General features: G+C 40.5%; 1 protein-coding gene across 2 annotated transcripts in view; it reads left to right on the top strand.

Annotated features, from left to right (window-relative positions):
• ADA2 (adenosine deaminase 2) overlaps positions 1 to 18,370 on the top strand; it is a 145,888-nt gene extending 127,518 nt beyond the window's left edge. For both annotated transcript variants that reach the window (XM_021001748.2, XM_021001746.2), the window contains exons 5-10: positions 7,929 to 8,056; positions 9,134 to 9,224; positions 10,786 to 10,894; positions 12,546 to 12,703; positions 16,569 to 16,771; positions 16,957 to 18,370. In XM_021001748.2, coding sequence (XP_020857407.1) covers positions 7,929 to 8,056; positions 9,134 to 9,224; positions 10,786 to 10,894; positions 12,546 to 12,703; positions 16,569 to 16,771; positions 16,957 to 17,053 — 786 coding nt within the window. In that variant the 3' untranslated portion in view covers positions 17,054 to 18,370. The remainder of the gene's footprint in view (positions 1 to 7,928; positions 8,057 to 9,133; positions 9,225 to 10,785; positions 10,895 to 12,545; positions 12,704 to 16,568; positions 16,772 to 16,956) is intronic.
• The last annotated feature ends 4,164 nt before the right edge of the window (positions 18,371 to 22,534 follow it).

Here is a 22,534-nt window from a genome sequence, read left to right as displayed (position 1 = left end):
ATTAGATTAAGTCTTTTATTTTTGGTTATGTTAAACTGAGCATTTTATATCTTTGTAAATATTCATCCATTTCATTTAGATTGACAATTTGATTGGCATATAATTGGGTGAAAGTTTCTAATAATTTCTTTAATCTCCTCACCGGTTCTGAATTATCCTTTTTAATTTCTAATATGAAAATTTTGTAACAATACTTTATTTTAATTCTATATGAATCTTTATTTTCAGATATATTTCTTCTAAACAAATTGTTTAATTCTGCTTTCTAATTCATTCTGCTGGTCTTTTCCATTTTATGGATAAGTTTAAAATCCCATTGGCAGTCATAGTAATTATTGTTAATTGCATGTTTCCATCCATCCTTTTTTCTTCTACTTTTTCCTTCTATTTTTGTTTCCTACCCTGTCTTTATAAAGAAGAAATAGGTAGTGATAGAGTAGTGTGCCCAAGCACCAGTAATCTAGATTGGGTACAGTCTGCTTCTGCTCCTCTGTCCCCCTTCTCTTTCCTTTGCTCTATACCTTATCACAGATTCTTATCCTTTTTCTTTTCTTTTAAACCCTTTTTTGAGATCCATCTTTGCTTAGGACTCATCCCTGCTATCAGCCCCCCCACCCATATTCCCTCAAACCTCTGCTGGTTTAGAATAACAAAACTTTCTGCTCCCCTCTGGCCTGGCCTTCTTGCTCTGGTTGCTCTCCATGCAAGTTTTAGCCTGGGATGGGTACTGGAATTCAGACCCTGCTCCCTTCCTGGTGTCATAGGCACATAACTACTGCTTATATCTGAATTGATTCCTTGCATAGTACCCAGACTAGGGCTGGTGAGCACTCCTCACCTGGGAACGCCACCCTAAATGCAGGTCCCCTCCTCCGTCTGCCCTGGATCTGTGACCCTGAACTAAGTGAAAACACTTTTCCTGTGAGGTAGGTAGTATAAGTATTATTGTAACCTATTTAACTGATAAGGAAGCTGAGGTTTAGAGAGCTCAAGTGATTTGTCCAAGGACGCCACATAGCCAGTAGTGTCAGAGCAAGATTTGAACTCAGATCATTGAATTCATGTCCTGGGTTCTTTGTACCACAGCCCACTCCCATCCCTTTTATCCTCATTCTGCTATAATCCAGCTGTCTCCTAAGCCATACTAACTTTGCTGTTCCAGGGTACTTTTTAGTTCTTTAACTCTAGGTGGATTTTGTGGGCTTCAAGACCACAAGGGCTTAATAGTTAGCTAAAATAGCCAGCATTTATATAGCTTTTTCAGGTTTGCAAAGCACTTTGTATATGTTAAAGCATTTGATCCTTACAACAACACTGTGAGGTTGTTTTTACATAGTCCTCTTTTACAGATGAAGAAACTTAGGCCAAGAGATGTTAAGTGACTTGTTGGGGGTCACACAGCTAGTAAATGTTTCTGGTTAGGATTTGAACTCAGGCCTTTCTGCCTCCAAGTCCCCTCTATCCCCTGCATCATATAGGAAGGCTATAAGAAGGGCAGTTTAAGCATTGGTTTACCAAAAAGCACTGTTGGGGAGTACAGGACGGAGTCATCTGGAATGAATTCACAGACTCAAGCAATCTTTGAGTCAAGTTGGCAAAGATTTATTGTTATGCTTTTCAGCAGGCAAGGATTCTTAAGAAATCTGCGACAGACTGAGGGTAGTGCTGGGGTTTATATGGAAAAGGGCATGGGAAAGGAATGCCAGGGATACTGATACTAGGTAATCTAAAGGTCCAGGTGTTTTTGGGAGCTATGGATGAGAAAGTGTAGGGAGTATACCAGACATTGAGGGAGTTTTCAGAGGCATGGACCTTGGGGATCTGGCGGGAGGAAGAGTCCTTGGGTCAGCCAGAGACAAAAATGCTTGGGCCAGGTATCCCTCTCTCTGCCCTGATAAGAGAATGCATTCTGTAACAAGAGAAAATTTTCTCACAAGCCAGGAGCCTAAGAAATGGGGAGGCTTCCAGAGACATGATCTTAGGGCTGGGGCCTGAGCGGCCCATCACTCTCTCACCCAGCTTTGTGTAACTGCACCAGGGAGAGAGATGAGTGTCTTGCTGGGCCCATTCATGAGTAATTGCTAGGCACAGTGTCCTTGGGCTGAAGGGAAACTGCCAAGGATAGTGTTTCTGGGACAAGGGAGAAATTGGGGTGCAAGCACAGGCACCCAAGCACCCCATCAGCATCAGCAGGCAAGGAAACAGTCTCGAATGCGTTCATAACACCTGAAACTCTGGAGTCAGAGTTCTTCATTGTGGCAGTCTGTTCTATGGGAGTCAGCACTGGGGTTCGGGACCATGCAAAGCAAGGATCTGTAACTCTTCTGCAGGAAGCACTACATCAGGCCTGCACAACATACAGCCCCTGGGCCACCTGTGGCTCGATAAAGGATTTCAGGTGGCCTGCGAAAAATGTAGAGGATGTTCAAAAAAAAGTAAAGATGTAACAAGCGCTTTGTCCATGCCCGCTTAACCCGCCTTCCATCGTGTCCATCATGTAACTTGGTGGGTGGGTTGCTGCTGCGGCACGCTTTCTCCTGTTTGTCACATGACTGGCTGCAACCAACCTTTGTCAGTTCGTGTCTAGTCTGAGAGGAATGAGAGTTGTGTCTTTTCACTGTGTTTTTGGTTGTTATTAAATATGAACAGTAAGAAAATCTGAAAAATGTATTAAAACTTGTACTGCTTAGCAAAGTAATTTTTTTAACATTAATGTGATTTCATGATTAATAAAAATCTTAAGTAATAAGTAATTAATTGATATTAATTGAAATTTCCCTTTTAAAAATATAGTTTATTTGCAAAATAGCTTGATCATTAATTATACCTTTACTTGGAAAGTGACCAGCTAAAAATCTCTCTGCAGCCCAAAGAAGTTTAGCCTATTTTAATTTTGACCTTTACCTATTGCAAAGTTGTGCAGGTCTGCGCTACAATCAGGAGTCAATGATTTTACTCCCCTCCCCATCCCAGGATTGTGTATGCATAAGGAATTTGGGTAGAGTCTCTACTTAAGCAAATATTTGGTATTGGAATTCAATCAATCATTGAATCTCAGAGTTGGAAGAGGAGATCTAGTACAACCTGTACCGGAACAAGAATGCCCTTTACATTATACTCAGCCTTTGCTTAAAGACCTCCAGTGAAATGAGGCTCATGTTACCTCTTGAAGTAGCTCAGTCATTCCACTTTTGGGTAGGCTTAATTATTAGGACATCTTCCCTGGCATGAAGCCAAAATTTGCCTCTTTTTATTTCTATTCTTTATTCTTAGTTCTGAGCTCTGGGCCTAACCAGAACAAATCTAATCCATCTTCCCTGCACAATAGTCCTTCATATATCTGAATACCGTTATCATGTACCCCTTAAATCCTCTCTTCTCCAGGCTAAACCTCCTGGATTCCTTCTACAGATCCTCACTTGGCAGGAGCTCTAGTCCCTTTACCCTCCTGGTTACCTTCCTCTGGAGTCTCTGTAGCTTATCAGGGTTTTTCCTAAAATATGGCACCCAGGTCTGAACTGCACACTCCAGAAGTGCTCTGGCCAGGACAGAGTTCAGAACTCTCACATCCAAATGCTTGATGCTGTTTCTGTTACAGCTTGGGTTCTGCTTGATATAACCTTTGAGAACTGAAAGTCATTTCCACCATAGTAAGGCATCTGAGTAGGACTTTAGTAGAAATAACATATAGTTAAGATGTACTGGTAGGGGATGTTGCAAGAGTTCAGGAAAAGGGGAGATCAATGAGTCAGCTGTAGTTGATAGAATATTGGATTTGGAGTCAACGGATGTGAACAAGTCCCTTTACCTTCTGGGTTTTATCTTCCTCACCACGGAAGATGAGAGGTTAGATTAAATTATCTTTAAGGGCCTTTCCTTTTCTAAATGCCATAATCCTATGAGCAGTTTAGGGAAGACTTCGTGGAGGAGGTAGCCTTTGAATAGATTGAACAGAAAGATGCATCTTGGAGAATAACAAGAAGTTGCTGTGCTTTAAAATTCCTTCTTCCAAATAATGGGCCAGTAATAAAGGTTGAGACCTCATGCAAAACTCCAGTGGAAGCTTTAGTGTATTATCTCTCCCACCCACAGGTCAAGCAATAGGTCAGTCTACTTAATACAGGGCCAAAGTGCTATGGTGCTTTTCTTCTGGGCACAGAAACTAGTGTTGGGAGGTGGGGTTTTGAAATGTCAAGCAGTATACTGCAACAGAGGAAACAATGGGGCCATGGAACTGAAAGAGAAAGGACTGCCCCTCCCCCCAGCTTCTCCAGCTCTGGGAGGAAGAGGAAAGCAGAGGCCATCTCACCCTGAAAACAAAAGAGCACTTGGGTTAAAGAGGTATTAGTGGCAACGGCCAATAACCACTAGCCTATTGAGAAAATGGGTGCTACCCTAGATTGTCGTCATCATCATCATCATCATCATTATTTTAACAAATGTTACTTTAAGGTTAACAGTGTTTTCACCACAACAAAACAACTCTGTAAGAAAAGTAATGGAAGAATCAGAACCTGAATAAATAAAATTATTCTGATTTTAAAGACAAGGAAACTTAATCTAAGAGAAATAAAATGACATTCATGTCACATAGAAAGGATCAGTGTCCACATTTGAACCTGGACTTCCTGATTCCTAGTCTAATGTTCTTTTATTCCTGTGAAACAGTTTACTGAAATAAAGGGGAACCAGTAGGCAGCATGGTGAAGTAAGTAGAAATCAATCCGCAAGCATTTATTATGCACTTACTATGTATCAGGTGAAGTGATAATTGCCGGGGATACAAAAAAAAAGCTTTTAGGAAAAATCACTTTGGCAGTTGTGTGGAGGGGTAGATTGAAATGGGGAGAAGGGAGGTAGAAAGACAAGAATGGAGACATTGGTCTGGGTGTGTGAGGGATCTGAATCCTTGCTCAAATCCTGTGCAACCTTGGACAATTTACCGAACCTCTCTAGGCTTTATTTTCCTTATCTGGATGGGACTCTGGTTGTGCTGCCTTCCTGAAGCCACAGAAAGGCATTGAATCTATCACTTTTAATTATCCTGCAAGGGAGCACAATATCTGAATTATCCACCAGGGGATGCTCTCCTTGAGCTGTCAACCCAGCCTTGTTTGTTACTCTCTGGTACATACATGAAGTACCCCTTTCTAAGAAGGCTACAAATATTTCCTTTGGCCATCAGAGGGTGCTGAGCTGATAACCAACTTAGTTGCTCTCCATACTTCTGTTTGACCTAGGTATTAAAGCAACTGTGATTAACCCCTCATTGACCAGATCTGAAATTAATACACAGGATGAGATGGAATTGTACTCAGAGCCTCCACTCCCCCCCCCCACCCCGCTGTGGATTGATTCCACTTTCTCCATTTACTTCCCATTACCTTCATAGATTCAAAGACAGCTTGCTGAGATCAGTTTGTTGTATGTAAGGTAAAGTGAAAGGGAAACTAGAACACATACAACTCCAACTGTCTCTGGGCTCTCCTTCTAGATCTTTGGGTGTGGCTGGGGGGGGAGGGGGAGTGATCTAAGACATGTCTACACCCAAGACCTAAATTATGGGAAAGGAATAAGATGAAGGACTTCCATTTCCCATCTTATACTCCTGGACTAAAAGAGAGATAAACTTTCCCAGTTAACCAGCTCAATGGGATTCATAGTTTCTGGTAGTCTTAACAACTTTGAATGTTTTCTCTTTTCAAGTAAGATAATTTTCTTTGGATTACTCATTGCTCCAGACTTGGAGGCCTTCTTCATCTTGTAAGGCTTTCTGGCTGGTGCTGGTATCTCTCTCCTCTCCTTGTGGTCACCAAGGTTCTCCTTGGCAGTTCAAATCACCAGGGCAGAAGAAGGAAGAGAGGAAGCAAAAAAGGGCAGCTCATTGTCACAAGTACAGATAAACTTCCCTTTTTCTTCTCACATGATTTCTGCCTCATTGCAAGTAAGAGGTCATTGATGCCCTCAGGTGAAAAGGGTAAAGAATAACCACCCTGTCTATGGTGGTTATATTCAGAAACCACTTTGCCAGTCTGCCTCTTTCTCTAAATATCTCCCTCAGGGGTGTGTGTGTGTGTGGAGAATGGGGGGGAGGTGGAAATAATAATTCAGAGAGATAAAAGCACAAAACAGATTTGCTCAGATTCAAGGAAAAAACTCAAGAAAGCCTTTTGTTTGCCTGGGGGAGGCCTAGACTGGGTTGTTCCCATGCACACCAAGGACATGTGTGTGTGTGTGTGTGTGTGTGTGTGGGTGCACCATGTTCCCACCACACTTGCCATCAAATGCGCTGCTGGCAATTGCTCAGGGTCTAATTCCATAGACATGTACCCAGCCTGTGTTGACAACACCCAGTGTTCTGGTAGTGAATTTGAGTCAAGAATGGAACCAATTCTCCTGGCATGGGGAAAAGAGCTGAATCTAGTTTTTCTATTAGTATGTGTCTCTCTCTAAGGTATCATTTCTTATACACTCTCCCCACCCCCACTTTGTCCCTCTTTACCACCTCCATATTTTTTAAAAAATAATTTTGAACTTAGAAAATATCAAATAAAATGAACATTTCCATATACATAGTAGAACAGAGAAAGAAAAGCATGCATGAAGCTTAAAATATCTATTATATACAGTTTGCTTTTATTTTTAGGTATGTAATAAATTCAACATGTAACTTTCAGGCTGTCTGTGTGATTCCTTTTGGCTTTCCTTCTGCTTTTCCCCTTGCATTTAAACATGTTTCAATAAAACTCTTTTTCTTTCCTTTTTATTGGGGGATGGGGTGGGGCAACTCTAACCTAACCATTGCTGGCCACTCCATGAAAAAGGACACATAAGATATTGATGCCTTTCTAACAAATATGCAGTCAAGCAAAATAAATTCCCACAATGACCACAATCAAAACTGTATGTCTTATTCTGCATCTTGAGTCCATCACTTTTTTGTTAGGAGGTGGGTAGAATGTTTCATCACTGGTCCTCTGGAATAGTGATTGGTCATTGTATTGATTATATCTCTTATGTCTTTCAAAGCTGTTTGTCTTTACAGTGTTGTTATTGTATAAATCATTTTTCCTGTTTATGGTCACTTCACTTTGCATCAGTTCATACAAGTCTTCCCAGGATTCTCTGAAACTATCCCTTTCATCATTTGTTATAGAACAACAGTGTTCCATTACATTGGTATATGATAATTTGCCAGGTAATCCCTAATAGGTGGGAATTCTCTTAGTTTCTAGTTCTTTGCCATTACAAAAGGGCTGCTATAAAAATGTTTTCACTTTTGGGTCCTTTTCTCTTTCTTTGTTCTCTTTGTGGTATAGGCGTAGTAGCTGGATCAAAGATTTAGTTAATGACTTTTTGGCATGGTTTCAAATTGCTTTTCAGAGTTGTGGTACCAATTCATAATTCCACTAATAGTATATTAATGTGTCTTTTTTCCCTCAGCCCTTCCAAAAGCTGTCATTTTCCATTTTTTTCCTTTGTCATCTTTACCAATCTGATGGGTGTGAGATGAACCTTAGTTGCTTTAATTTGCCTTTCTCTAATTTTTAGTCATTTGGAATATTTTTTTAAAAGTGGTTGTTGATGGATTTAATGTATTCCTTTGAAAATTACCTATTCATATTGTTTGGTCACTTATCTATTATCTTTCCCCAACTATGGAGAAACTCCTATAACTTGTCCTGACATTGGACTGAACACTTAAAACTAGGCCTTGGGCATTTCAGATGGGAGAACAGACACCTGCTCTGGAAAGGGAGATGGGTTCATAACAGACATAGGGAGCCACAGGGAATCTGCTCCATTCTATTCCTGTTCCTTTCACAGAAGGTTTGGTAGGGATGATCTTTTGTTACAATCAAGTCCTACTTCCTTATCTGAGATCCATTTGGGATCATATTTTCCTCTTTTCTCTCCATTATTCTCAGGTATATGAACTAAATGGGCAAACACATGACCAAGAGTGGTCACTGAAGACTTATCAAGAAGTGGCCCAGAAGTTTGCCAAAGACCATCCTGACTTCACTGGAGCCAGAATCATCTATAGCAGTAACAGGTGAGAGAAGCTTGGTTCCTAGGCTTTAGTGTGGGTAGGGAGTTGGGGCCTGCGTGAGAAAGAGGAATAAAATTAGAAAATGAAAGGGCACAAAATAGTATTGTGGTTTGTAAAGATGGAGAGGAGGTGGTATCTGAGCTGACCATTGAAAGACGAGGATTTCAACAGCTGAAGTTGAGAAGGGAGAAAATTTCAGTTATAGGAAATAGTCTGAGTGAATTCAAAGATGTAAGAGAGAGAGCAGGGTGTAATTAAAAAAACATCTAATAGTTTAGTTTGATTAGAGCTTAATATGTATAAAGGGGAATACTATGAAATAAGATTGAAACCAAATGAGGGGGGCCTTAAATGTCAAAGCTTGCAAGAAATTTTCCACAGATGTGGAACCTAATGACACTTGAAAAAAGTTTCCTTGTCCATAGTTCCAAAGATGGTGGATCACTTTGGAACTAATTGGCAATGAATTTTAAACTATTCTATCCCCTAGGGATTGGAGTAGTGTTTCTGGGTATTGGAGGCAGGGAATGATAGGAGTGTGATGAAAATAGGATTCTAGTAACTGCACATGTACAACCTATATTGAGTTGCTTGCCTTTTCAGTGAGGGTGGGTGGGGATGGAGGAAGAGAGAAAATCTGAAACCTAACGTTTTAAAAACATATGTTTAAAAAAATGTTTTCACATGTTACTGGGAAATACGAAATACAGGAAATGGGGTACAGAAGTCTATCCTGCCCTACAGGAAAATAGAAGGGGAAGGGGATAAGAGAAAGGGAGAGAGGTAGAAGAGAGGACAGACTAGGGGAAGGGATATTCAGAATGCATGCCATCTTGGGGTGGGAGGAGGGGGGAGATGGGGTATAAATTTGGAATTCAAAAACTTGTGGGAGTGAATGTTGAAAGCTAAAAATAAATAAATTTATATTAAAAAAATTTAAAAAATAAAATAAAATTTAAAAAATAAAAGAAAAATTAAAAAAGAAAAGAAAATAAAATAGGATGCCAGCAAGAGGTAATCACTTAGAGAAATACTCAACCCATTAACACAATAACAGGTGCTTCTTTCTTTTTTTCAAAGGAAGAAAGATGTGGATCGAGTTGCTGAATCTGTCCAGATAGCTATGAAGCTCAGAGTCAAGTTCCCAGAGAGCATGGCAGGATTTGACCTGGTAGCTTTTATCTTTTTGTTGTCCACAACATATGGGGTGGCAGTTTGGAGGCTGGAACCAGTCTCAGGGTAGAAATGGAATGCAGACCGAGTAGTCTGTTCTTCATGAAGGGAACACCTTGGGGATGGTGAAAAAACATTTGAGAAGAAAAGGTAGAAAGGGGTTGGGGTGGGGTGTGCCCAAAGCTCAAAAAAAAAGCTCAAAAAGAAAATTCCCAGAATAGGGGGAATAGAATGGTTTGGTCATTGATTATGGCCATTTCTTCCTTTATTCCTCTCTTATCCTCACCTTCCCCTGGAAATGGCCTTTGTGCCCAACAGTGCCTAAGATAATCATTAACCCCACAGAGAAAGAGAGCCAGGAATGACTCTAGAAAAATTATGAAATGGATGAATTTTTTCCTTCAATACTCTAGGAGCTTGCCCTATCCAACTTATTGTTCTCTCCTCTCTCTGCCCTCTATCCCCCATTTTTCTGAGATCTCAAGGCAAATCTGAGATTTCAAGGTGAAAGCTAGGTAATCAGACAAAGGATTCCAATCTGCTAATCAGTCAAAGGGAGACCTGACTTCCTCCTAGGTAAGAAATACATTTTAGCTGTGAGCTGGCCAGGAAGTCAGGAAGACCTAGGTTCACATGTCACCTCTGATACATACTATGAGTGAGACCCTGGACAATTCAGTGCTCTAGGCAACTCTGAGATAATAAATTACAGAAAGAGAAAATGTCACCTGGCATTAGTAGAAGGTGTTTCCTCCATAGGAAATAAAAGTATTTCCCTATGCTAGTAAAATCACAGATACAGTCTTTATCCCTATGTTTTCTGGTAATAAGGTTCTATCCAGCCTTTGTCACCTAACTTAGAATGGGAGTAAAGGGGAGTTATTTTTATTTTGGTCTTGGCCCTGGCTTCTGGGAATTCACTCAAGTCACATCTCTCAGGACTAGCCCTGGAAATGGATAAAAAAGCACAAGCCTGGAATATTTGGGGGTGGGGGTGCAGTTTGTTAAAAAGTTTTGGGATGGTATGTCAGCATGGTGTAAAGGATAAGAGTGTTGGAAGCCAAGAAGATTTGATCTCAAGTCCTAGCTTTAATATTTACTAGTTGTGTTCCCATAGTCCTCAAAGCTTGTTTTTCCTCTACAAAATAGGAATAATGATACTTAAAAACTGTACAATTCTGTATAAATTTGAGCTGTTATTATTATCCTCTGTTTCCACTTCATACCCTGGACGAAAGTTGTGCAGAATCCTAGAATGTCAGAAATTAAAAAGACTTTATGGTTTATCTAGTCTGATTCCTTCACTTTATAACTGAGGGAACTTGAGTCCCAGAGAGATGATGTTGCCTCCCATATCCAAGATCACGCAGCTGGTTATTGGTATAGCTGAGTCTAGAACCAGGTCTCCTGACTCTTAGCCCCAGGCACTCTTCCCAGGTCCTAACGCAATGGTGGCTGAATATATGGAAGCATAGTAATGACAGGGCATAGAACTCATGAGCAAAACTAATATATATATGAGGTAAATGGCTCAGTGTGCCTCCTTTTCTCTCCCACAGGTGGGTCAAGAGGACAAGGGGCATTCCTTGTGGGACCTGAAAGAAGCTTTGCTCCTCCCAGCTACTCAAGGCTTTGACCTGCCTTACTTCTTCCATGCTGGAGAGACAAGTGAGCTGCAGCATCCTTAGGAGCCATAAAACACATGACCTACATAGTGTTCAACTTTATGGAATATGGGAGAATGCAAATTCATACACTTCATCATCATTATCCAAAAACACATATGAAGGCTGTGCCAAGTGATGAAAACAGCAGCTTCTTGCCACCAGATGCCTGTCTTTTTAGTCTTGAGATGCTAATAATCCAGGCTCATCTTCTGCTTCTACGTGACCATTCCATGGGCTCCACTAATCCTTATGATATTTCCTGCTAGCCTCAGTTCATGAAGCATAGCCATTTGCCCAGGCTACTTGAGTCTAGGAAAGCTGGCTAGATGGCACCCTCGTGCAGAGGGCAGGCAGTTTGCTCTATCCGTAGATGGTGTATCAGCCATAGAGCCCTGCTTTCTTCAGAAGGCCTCCTTTGGGTTAGCACAGAAGTACATTGTAATGCTGGTACTTACAACCTGGCTTAAATTTGTGTTTACCATTACTGTCCTAGAATCATAGCCTAAGGAACCATGAAAGCTGTCAAGTCACAGATCAGGAAACTGAGGTCCAGAGATGTAAAGTGATTTGCCTAAAGTCATATCGGTAGAAAATGTCACTTACATTTAGGCACTAAATGATAGAACTGGAGGTTAAATTCAGTTTCTCTCACCTCAATTTAATGCTCTTTTCACCAAGCCATACATTTCCTATGCTTTATAGTAGACTCATTGAACATATCTCTACCTTTCCTGTCATATTGCTTTCATTTTCATCATAAACCTCCTCTCTACAGCCTCCATGTATTCAATCTGATTAGATTTAATTTAATTAAGCTGAGAGGGGCAGCTAGCGTGCTGAACCTGAAGTCAGGAAGGCATCTTCCCAAGTTCAAGTATGACCTCAGACACTTACTAGCTGTGTGATCTTGGGTAAGTCACTTAACTCTGTTTGCCTCAGTTAATCATCTGTAAAATGAGCTGGAGATGGAAATGTCAAAACACTCCATTGTATTTGCCAAGAAAACTCCAAATGTGGTCACAAAAAGTCAGGTAGGACTGAAACGAGCTAACAACACCAAATTCAGTTCAGATGTATCGAGTTTTTCTTTTGGGGGAGATTCAAAACAAACTTGTCAGTTTCTTTGCTCTCAAGAAGCTTACAGTCTAGCTGGGTAAAGAGGATTCAAACGGATGGAACAAAGAACAATACAAAATGTTACTAAATAAAATATAATCAAATTCCAAAATAGTGGCAATGTGGTATAGAATGCTTGTGATTACTGAGTATGTCACCCTTCTGGGCCTGATGATTTTTTCCCTTAGAATAACAGTAATAACAAGAGACTGTGTGTGGTGTGGTGTATGGAGGATTGACCTTCAAGTCAGGAAGACCTGGGTTCAAATCTTGACAAGCTTTAAGCTTTTAAAGCCCCTGAATAATTCTCTAAGACTGACTGTATGTCGTAGATTGAGTTGCTGATCTGTACTGGTAGAGGGAGTTTCCACACACAGAATTCCCCGGGACAATGAAATCACAGGTCCAGACCAATAACAACACCACCTTATATTCACATAGCACTATGGTGCTTTCCTCATAATAACCTATGAAGTAGGTTGTAGTCCCTACAGCTGGCTCCATCCACTAGTAAAGTCTTTATTCTTACTCTCCAGATTGGCAGGGCACTTCCATAGATGAGAACGTTCTGGATGCCCTAGTGCTGAACACCACCAGGATTGGCCATGGATTTGCTCTGGGCAGACACCCGATGGCCAGAAATATCTCTTGGAATAGGGACATCCCTGTAGAAGTGTGTCCCATCTCTAACCAGGTATGATTCCCAGGGCTTATATGGGTTTAACTCTAGGCCAGATCTCATCAGGAAATCCATGGAAGTTTCCTTCTAGTCCTCTATGAGTGAGTGCTCAATGCTAGTCATTTTTAGGGAGAGCTCTGTTTATTACCAAGACCCCTGTCTCTGCTCTGACTCACATTCCTCTTATGATTCCCATTTCTACATATCCTTTCTTTCTCATCTTGTCAGAGATGTGCAGGAATTATCTGAGCCTGTACCATGAAGCATGGTGACTCTGATAGTGAAAACTGACCTCAGAACCATGGCCGACAACAGTGAAAATGCTCAAAAGGGTGGAGGAATTATGGCTGAAGCAGTGGGAGATGCAGAAGTGGGGAAGTTAGCTGGAAAAAGAAGAAACATTTAAAATTATCAAATAGTGGATTTGGAAGGGATTTTACTGGTCATCTAGTTCAACTCCTTCATTGACAGATGAGGATACTGTGATCTAGAGAAGTTAAGTACTTGCCCATGGTCAGATATCCAGTACGTATCACAGCCAGCGTTCAAATCCAGGTCTCTTGTCCAGTGTTCTTTTCATTATGCAACATTCAGTTCATTAAAGGAATTTTTTTATTCCAAACCTAACCAGCAGGAAATAAAATGAGTATTTCCATATGCATTATAGAACAGAAGAAGAGGATTGTAGATGAAATTGTGAATGTCTACTAGCTCCAATCTATCCTTACAGCCTTATTGGACATTACTCCTCCTTCCATACTCCATGATTTAGCTAAAGTGGCCTTTTTCCAGCACTTCACATGCGCCAGTTGCATCTACCATTTCTTTGCCTTTGTGACTCCAGTGGCTTCCTATTACTTCCAGAAGTAAATATAAAATTATTTGTTTGGCATTTAAAACCCTTCTCAACCTGGCCCTTTCCAGTCTTAGTCTCCTCTCCAGTGACACTGGCTTTCTTGGTATTCTTCAGACAGCACATCCTCCATCTCCCCAGGCCTTTTCATTGGCTACGCTCCGTGCTTGGAACGCTCCCCATCCTAACCTCCACTACTGGCATCTGGGGCTTCCTTTTGGTTTTATTTTTATAGTATTTTATTTTTTCCCAATTGTATGTCAAGACAATTTTTAGCATTCATTTTTACAAGATTTTGAGTTCCAGATTTTTCTCCCTCCTTTCCCTCCCCCTTCCTAAAATGTTAAGCAATTTGATATAGGTTATATATGTGCAATTATGTAAAACACATTTCTATATTAGTCACAGTGGTGAAAGAAGAAATAGATCAAAAGGAAAAAAAAACAGAAAAAAACAAAGTGAAGAAAAGTATGCTTCAATCTGCATTAAGAGTCCATCAGTTCTTTATCTGGATGTGAATAGCAGATCATCACACAATATTGCTGATACCGTGTACAGTGTTTCCTGGTTCTGCTCGTTTCACTTTTCATCAGTTTGTACATGTCTTCCCAAGTTTTTCTGAAATCTACCTGCTCATTATTTCTTATAGCACAATGGTATTCCATTACATTCATATACCACAACTTGCTCAGCCATTCCGCAATTGATGGACATCCCCTCAATTTCCAATATTTTGCCACCATGAAAAGGGCTGCTATAAATATTTTTGTACATGTAGATCCTTTTCCCTTTTTTATGATATCTTTTGGATACAGACCTACTAGTGGTGTTGCTGGATGAAAAGGTCTGCACAGTTTGGTTATTCTTTGTACATAGTTCCAAATTGCTCTCCAGAATGGTTGGATCAGTTCACAAGTCCACCAACAGTGCATTAGTGCCCCAGTTTTTCCACATCCTCTACAACATTTATCATTTCCCTTTTTTGCATATTTAATCCAATCTAATAGGTGTGAGGTAGTACCTCAGAGTTGTTTTCATTTGCATTTTTCTAATCAAAAGTGATTTAGAGCACTTCTTTATATGACTATAGACAGCTTTGGTTTCTTCATCTGAAAATTGCCTGTTCATATCCTTTGGCCATTTATCTTTTTTTAAATTTTATTTTTAGGCAATTGGGGTTAAATGACTTGCCCAGGGTCACACAGCTAGTAAGTGTCAAGTGTTTGGTCTGAGGTCACATTTGAACTCAGGTCCTCCTGACTTCAGGGCTGATGCTCTATCCACTGCGCCACCTAGCTGCCCCCTTTTGGCCATTTATCAATTAGAGAATGGCATATATTTTTATAAATTTGACTCAGTTCTCTGTATATTTGAATAATGAGGCCTTAAGAGACACTTGCTGTAAAGATTGTTTCCCAGCTTTCTCCCTTTCTTCTAAGCTTGACCGCATTGGTTTTGTTTGTGCAAAAGCTTTTTAATTTAATGTAATCAAAATTATCTATTTTACACTTCATAATGCTCTGTATTTCTTGTTTGGTCATGAATTCTTCCTTTCTCCATAGACCTAACAGGTAAGATATTCCTTGCTCAAACATTTGCTTATGGTGTCACCCTTTATGTCTAAATCATGTACCCATTTTGATTGTATCTTAGTATATGATGCAAGATGTTGGTCTATACCTAGTTTGTACCCTATTGTTTTCCAGTTTTCCCAACAGTTTTTGTCAAATAGTGAGTTCTTATCCCAAAGGCTGGGGTCTTTGGCTTTAGCAAACACTAGGTTACTATGGTCATTTACTACTATGTCTTGTGTACCTATTCTATTACACTGACCCACCACTCTATTTCTTAGCCAGTACCACATAGCTTTGATGATTACTGCTTTATGATATAGTTTGAGATCTCGTATTGCTAGGCCACCTTCCTTTGTATTTTTTTTTTCATTAATTCCCTTGGTATTCTTCCAGATGAATTTTGTTGTTATTTTTTCTTGTTCTATCAAATAATGTTTTGGTGGTTTGATTGGTATGGCACTGAATAGGTAAATTAGTTTAGGTAGAATTGTCATTTTTATTATATTGGCTTGGCCTACACATGAGCAATTGATATTTTTCCAGTTTAGATCTGACTTTGTGTGAAAAGTTTTTTGTAATTGTGTTCATATAGTTCCTGGGTTTGTCTTGGCAGGTAGACTCCCAAGTATTTTATGTTGTTTACAGTTATTTTAAATGGAATTTCTCTTTCTATTTCTTTCTGCTTGTGGCTTCCTTTAATACTCAGTTTAAATTTCACTGCTGCAGAAAGCCTTTCTTCCTCTCCTTTCCACTGCTAGTGCCTTCCCTCTGAGATTACTTTCCATTTGCACTGTATATAGCTTGTATTACAGGTATTTGCATGTTATTTTCCACATTAGAATGTAAAGTCCTTGAAAGTAGGGGCAGTGCTTTTTTACCTTTCTTTGTATTCCCATGTGTTAGTACAATTCTGGCACATAGTAAGCATTTAATAAATGCTTTGTGACTGACTGACCTGATAAGCCTGCAATGAATTAGCTCCTTACATCTGCCTTGTAGGGTGCCTTTCTTTTTTTAAAAAATGCAATTCAAACACTATCTTCTGCCTTGAGCTTTTCCTGTTCCCCTCAGTGCCTTCCTTCTCAAACCACCTTGTATTTAACTACTTTGTATTTATTTATATTACACACACACACACACACACACACACACACACGTACGTGTTGTTTGCTTCATTAGAATGTAAGCTCTTTGTGAATAGAGATTGTTTCATTCTTTTTACTTATATCTCTAGTCCCTAACACGGTCCCCAGGACACAGTAGTTGCTTAATAAATGCTTACTGATGGATTGATCTATTCCTTAGTCAAACCCATCCCTAAGTACTAGCCTGGTATCCAGAATAATGATAGAAGTTGGAAAGGAATTGTTATGTGATATCCAGAGTCTTATCTCTCTACTTCTTTTTGTGACTTGCAGTATGTTTTTTTTGCCTTCCTGTTTTTCCCTGGCAGGTCCTCCAGTTGGTATCTGACCTAAGGAACCACCCAGCGGCTTCTCTAATGTCCAGCGGGCACCCTATGGTGGTCAGTTCTGATGATCCATCTATCTTTGGGGCCAAAGGCTTGTCTTATGACTTCTATGAAGCTTTCATGGGCATTGGAGGGATGAAGGCTGACTTGAGGACCCTCAAACAGTTGGCATTGAATTCAATCAAGTGAGTGTCCCTGCTCATATCCTATCTTTTCCTCTCTAGAAAGTGCAGGTCACCACAGTCCTGGGGTCTAATCTCTCCTCTTCTCCGTCCTTCCTGAACACAGCCCTTTCTCAGGACCCCCACCACCACCCGACCCCCAAGCGGGGCCCTTTCTCAAGAGTGATACTGTCTTTTTGTTCTTGCAGGTATAGCTCCCTGTCAGTGGACAAGAAGAAAACCACTAAAGAAGTCTGGCAGAAGAAATGGGACAAGTTTGTGGATGACCTGGCCAAGTTACTGTGAAGTAACATATCTACTGAGAATTTTCTTGAGGCCATAGCTGCAAGAACTAAGCCTTCTTGAACAAACATCTTATGTATCTACATCCTGGCTCGTATTCTGATCTTTGGGAGAGAAAAGCAATAAGCCGGCCCTGTCACCTCTCTGAAAATAAATGAATCTGTGGGACTCTTCGGAACTACGGGACACGTAGCCCATATAGCCAGATAGTGACAAATCCTTAGAACTCCCAGGCAAACTAATGTTTTCCTGTGTGCCAATCATCTTGAATCCTGGCTGGCAGTCAGCCCTTTCTCCTTTAGTTTATGCCCCTTAGGTGGGTTTTGTCAGAATGGAACCTGCTACTGAAAGCAGCAAAGAGTGTAGTAAAAAGAGCATTGGACTTGGAGTCAGGACACTTGTGTTTGAGTCTTGGTCCTGACTAGTTGTATAGCCGTGGAAAATTCACTTAACCTTGCTCGATGTTTGGTTTTTTTCAGATGTAAGACAGTGATAATAAAACTTACACTACCTACCTCACAGGGCTTATAAAAATGTGAGCTATTATTATACTTGCCAGAAGTGCTCCAGCAGAGCTTATTAGGTGTGGGGAAGATAGTCCTACTCTGAGTGGAAGGTTCGACTGGATGATGCCTAAAGTAGCTCCAACTCAAGGATCTGGTTGCTCTCTGATTAATAATCTTCACCAATGCTCAGGACAATGTCTTTAGGTCTCAAATTAATAATAATTCTAGTTTTTAAAAGTGGTGAAAAGTGAGACTGTCCCAGTGGTGCATATGGGATTGCCACACAAGCTGTCATGGCAGTAAATGGGGGCCAGCAGTATAGCCAGGACCCAAGTAGGCCTCCTACTCTGGTAAAATGAGATAGTTGAGGTTGGTGGAGCTGTGAATGGTCAAACCATTCTGGAGAACAATTTGGAACTATGGACCAAATATGAAACTATGGACATTCTGGAGAACAATTTGGAAAAACATGCATACCCTTTGACCTGGTAATACCACTACTAGGTCTGTGCCCCAAAGAGATCAAAGAAAATGAAAGATGACCGATGCGTACAGAAATATTTATAGCAGCTCTTTTCGTGGTGGCACCGAATTGGAAATTGAGAGGATGGCTAAATAAATTGTGGCATATGATTGTGATGGAGTACTATTGTGCTATAAGAAATGACAAGGAGCATGGTTTCAGAAAGAACATGGCAAGATCTGTGTGAACTGATACAAAGTGAAGTGGTTTTGTCCCTCAGTGTATGAACAACTCAGGCGTTTAGCACAATGTGTGGCTGTAGTAAGTATTTAATAAAATGTTTTTTATTCATTCATAGCATCTTAATATATGTATATGTATGTATATATATATATATATATAGGCTGGTACCACCTCCTTCCCAAATGTGGGCCCCTGAAAACAATTACCCAATTCAAGATACTGTTTGAATCAGCATCAATTCAAATTCATAGTTCATGAATTTCCATCTAGTTTTTAGCTGACCAAATCAGATTACATATTAACATATTAAATGCAAAATGCAGTAATAAAAGCAGAATATAAATGCTCAAATAGATCCACAAGCTCATCAACTTGGGAGTTCCTTCCAATAAAATCCATCCATACCTGCCAATCTGTACAACTCTCATACATATCACCCCATAAGTTTATCACATGGGCCTACCCAATCCTTGATGTCTCTGACATTGAGAGTACTAGTAGCACACTCTGGCCAGCCACGAGTCATCTTCATTCTTACCACATTCTTGTCACTCTCTATTGTGCAATTTTGATGACATCCTTTAACAGTAATAATTAGCTTTAAGGTTTATAAAGAGTTTTACAAATATTATCTCATTTTATCTTCACAATAACCCTGAGAGGTAAGTGCTATTATTATCTCCATTTTACAGAGGAGGAAACTGAGGCAGACAAAGATTAAGTGACTTGTCCGGGGGTCACATAGCTGGTAAATGTCTGAGATGGGAGTTGAACTTGGGTCTTCCTGACTCCAGGCCCAGCACTCTGTCTACTGGACCACTGTTCTTCAGAGTTCTTTGTTATATGTTTGGCTAGATGTTGCAGCTCGCTCATAGCCGCAGGCACTTTTGCATGGCCCATTGTGATGGTCATCTTAAGTTATACAACTGCAGTGGTGTTCCATGTCTTGATGCTATGCAGCAATACCAATAAAATATTTGCACTGAAAAGATGGGCCTTGCTGCTATGCTTAAATCAGTAAAAGTGCTTTGTGCGGTTCCCAAAGCAATCGAGCCCACTCTTGTCCTCCTTTTCATTTCCTTTGTCCATCTGCATCATCTGTCCCAGATATACAACTGTTCACCAAGCTCTATATGGGTCCATTCGGATGCATGTTGAAATCTGGGCAATAGACATGGTAAATAACAAGGAAAATCCTCTGGGCATACATCACTGAAAAAGCCTCAGGGCATACATCACTGGTGGAGAGGGAACAGATCGCTTGGACAACTCACATTCTAAGGACCACATTCCCAATAAAATATTGCTGTGTCTAAAGCAGCTGCTTGTTGTCTCTGACGCCCTCAAAGCCGGTGAAGCTATCAGCTGGGCTTCTTCCTCTCTTACACTGCCATCTGCTGTTTTGCAGATGAACTATTACTTCCATTAGTGGCTTTTCCAGTTCCTAATTTCTCTTCCCCAATTGGGAAAAATCCCAACTTGTTTTTGAAATAGTCCATACCCTCATGGATACTCCAGCTCTTTTGTGAGCCTGACTACAGCCCACCCAACCAGCAAGGCCAGACCTGTGGTTTTGACTGCCCTTGCTTTGACTCCCCTGCCTCGGGGGGCACAAAGTAGTCCCTCAATACATATTCGTTGAATGGATTGAGAGTGAGGAAGCGACGACAGTTGGAGTATATTTTTCAGCTTCCATTATCTAACTCAGCCATCCATCAGGACACCAGTGACTATCCATCAGAGCATCTTACTATCTGGCCCTACTATTGCCTACCTCACCCCAGCAGGAACAGTGAAATGAGAAGAACTGGGGGAATAATTTATACAATAATAACATAATAAAGAATGACTGTGAAAGATTCTAAGAACTCTGATCAACGCAACATTATGATAAACCAATATTATGATAAAGTCCAAAGAACTGAAGCTGAAACATGCTGTCTGCCCTTTGATATTGAGAAGAAAGCCTGAAAAGGCAGAATGAGATATGTTTTTGGTACATCTTTTTAAAGGATGGTACTCTATATTCTCCAGGGTAGGCCTTTATTTCTGAATAGGTTTTCTTTTCCTCTTTCTCATATGACTGCCTCTATCAAAATTTCCTTTCTTGGCTACCACTACATGATATGTGTTAAATCTCCCAAACAGAATGTAAACTCCTTAAGGTTAGAGATTGACTCATTCAGCACAGTGTCTGGCACACACTAGGCATTTAAAAAAAGTATATTGATTAGAGATCACCCTAGAGGTTCAACTAGCAAAACATGAGGGGACAGGGTGAAGCTAATGATATTTATTTTATTTTCTTACCACTATTCCCAAATCATCACTGTTCCTACGTCTATTTATTTTAATGATGCATATCTCCAAAATAATGTGCTCTTCTCTTGTGTCCCCTCACAGAGCTAGCAAGTATTAGAAGCAAGAGTGGAATCTAAATGTTCCTTATTCCAAGTCTAATTCTCTTGGTGAAGTACAGGATGGATGGGATGGACGAGTGAACAATTGTGTGAGCAGGACTGTTCTAGTCACTGTAGAATGGAAATTCTGTCTGGAATGGGCAGGAGGTTGGTATGGATTCTTGGGGTTAGAATTCTACCAATTAAAAGGACAAGAAAATTTTCAAGATGCCAAGGTAGAACATCTTACAGTGGTGGTGGTAGGAGTGTCATAGTTTGGTCATCATAGATGAATATATTTAGAGTTAAAAGGGTCCTCAGAGGTCATTTAATCTAACTCCTTCATTTTATAGATGAAGAAACTGAGTCATGGAGTGGTTTAAGTGACTTGGCCACAATCACATAGGTAGTAAGTAGCACAGCTACCATTAACATTTCCAGATTGAGAGCAGGACAGGAGAAAGTTCAGTAATTGGCTATTACTACTCTCCCTTTGGAAAAATCTAGATAATATGAACAATAGCTACTTCTACCACCACATAGATGATCTTGGAAAGGATACTGCCACACAGAGGGCATTTGCAGAACAGCTGTCTAATGACCAGTCTAGACCAGCTGAGCCTGACTCAGTTCAGACCTGCACCATCAATGACCTTTCTCATTTTGAATATCGGGAGACAGGGTCCAAAAGAGATTGTGGCTTGTCCAACGTCACACAGTGGCAGAGCCAAGATAGTACACGTTCCCCCTTTCTTTCAGTTCAGCAAACTCTCAATTATACCATTCTGCCTCCCTTGGTGTTCCTAGGTGTCTAAAGCATAATCTGAGGGTGGCTGCATAGTACTTCTGTGTGGGCAGACTCACTGTCTCTAGAATTCAGCTCAGGACCCACAGAATAACTCTCAGAAGGCTCTCTTTTACTTACTGATTCTCTTCTTTGACTGGAATCCACTGATCCCTCTTGGAGCAACTATTTCCTTCCTATTCCAGTATTCCTGGCTCAGACTGATCCTTTGACTTTCTTCCATAGCCCATCTTTATTTAAAACGAACCCCATTCTTGGAAACAGCATCAACTTTCCATCTTCATCAAAGTTAGACTGATCCGTAGGGTCTGACCCCAGAATGCCTGTTGAATTTTATTTTTTTCCTAGGCTAGGAATTGGCTATGAGAATGTCCACAGATTGTTCTATGGCCTGATAAAGCCATTCAGATGAACAGATCTCTTCCTTCTCTATGACCTTCTCTATGTGATAAAACTTCTCTCCTTAACTCTGGGCTTCAGGAATTTGCTATTAAGGCTCAAGAGCCTTGTGCTATTGGAGCCCACGTCCTGCCCTTTTCTCTCTACTCATTCCCCTTCCTCCCTTTTTAGAATAAAAGAACAAAAAGAATGTGGAAAGGAAGTGATGTTTAGTAACACAGAGGGTGATGGTGGATATGGTCATGATCCTGAGCCTGTCTCTAGGAGGTGGCTGTGTACAGGATGTGCTGCTGCCACCTAGTGCTACAAGGTGGATATGCCTCTGGGGGGCTCCTCAGGATCTAAATCCTCACGTCCTACATGGGAAAAGGAAGTTGACTTTTTAGTCAATTCCTTGCTCCTACCTGGTGTATCACCTAATGCTTGTATATGATGAGGCTAGTGCATCATGTTCTGAGATGTGAAGAAGCATTTAAATGATTTAATATATATCACAGGAAAAAAAATCCTGCTAATTGATAAGAGAAAGACCAAGAAAAGGTCTGTCCCTCAGGCTCAGAGAAGTGTACAATTAAACACTGATCGAATGATACAGTAGAAAGGACACTGACCTGGGGTCACAAGGCCTGAATTCAATTCCTTGCTCTTAAGCTCTCAAAGTCCTTTTGG

Source organism: Phascolarctos cinereus, unplaced genomic scaffold (genome assembly GCF_003287225.1).
Source record: "Phascolarctos cinereus isolate Bilbo 61053 unplaced genomic scaffold, phaCin_HiC Scaffold_1;HRSCAF=81, whole genome shotgun sequence".
In the NCBI taxonomy this organism is placed as follows: domain Eukaryota; kingdom Metazoa; phylum Chordata; class Mammalia; order Diprotodontia; family Phascolarctidae; genus Phascolarctos; species Phascolarctos cinereus.
Note: the sequence above shows the minus strand (reverse complement) of the source record. Positions and strands in the feature narration are given on the sequence as shown.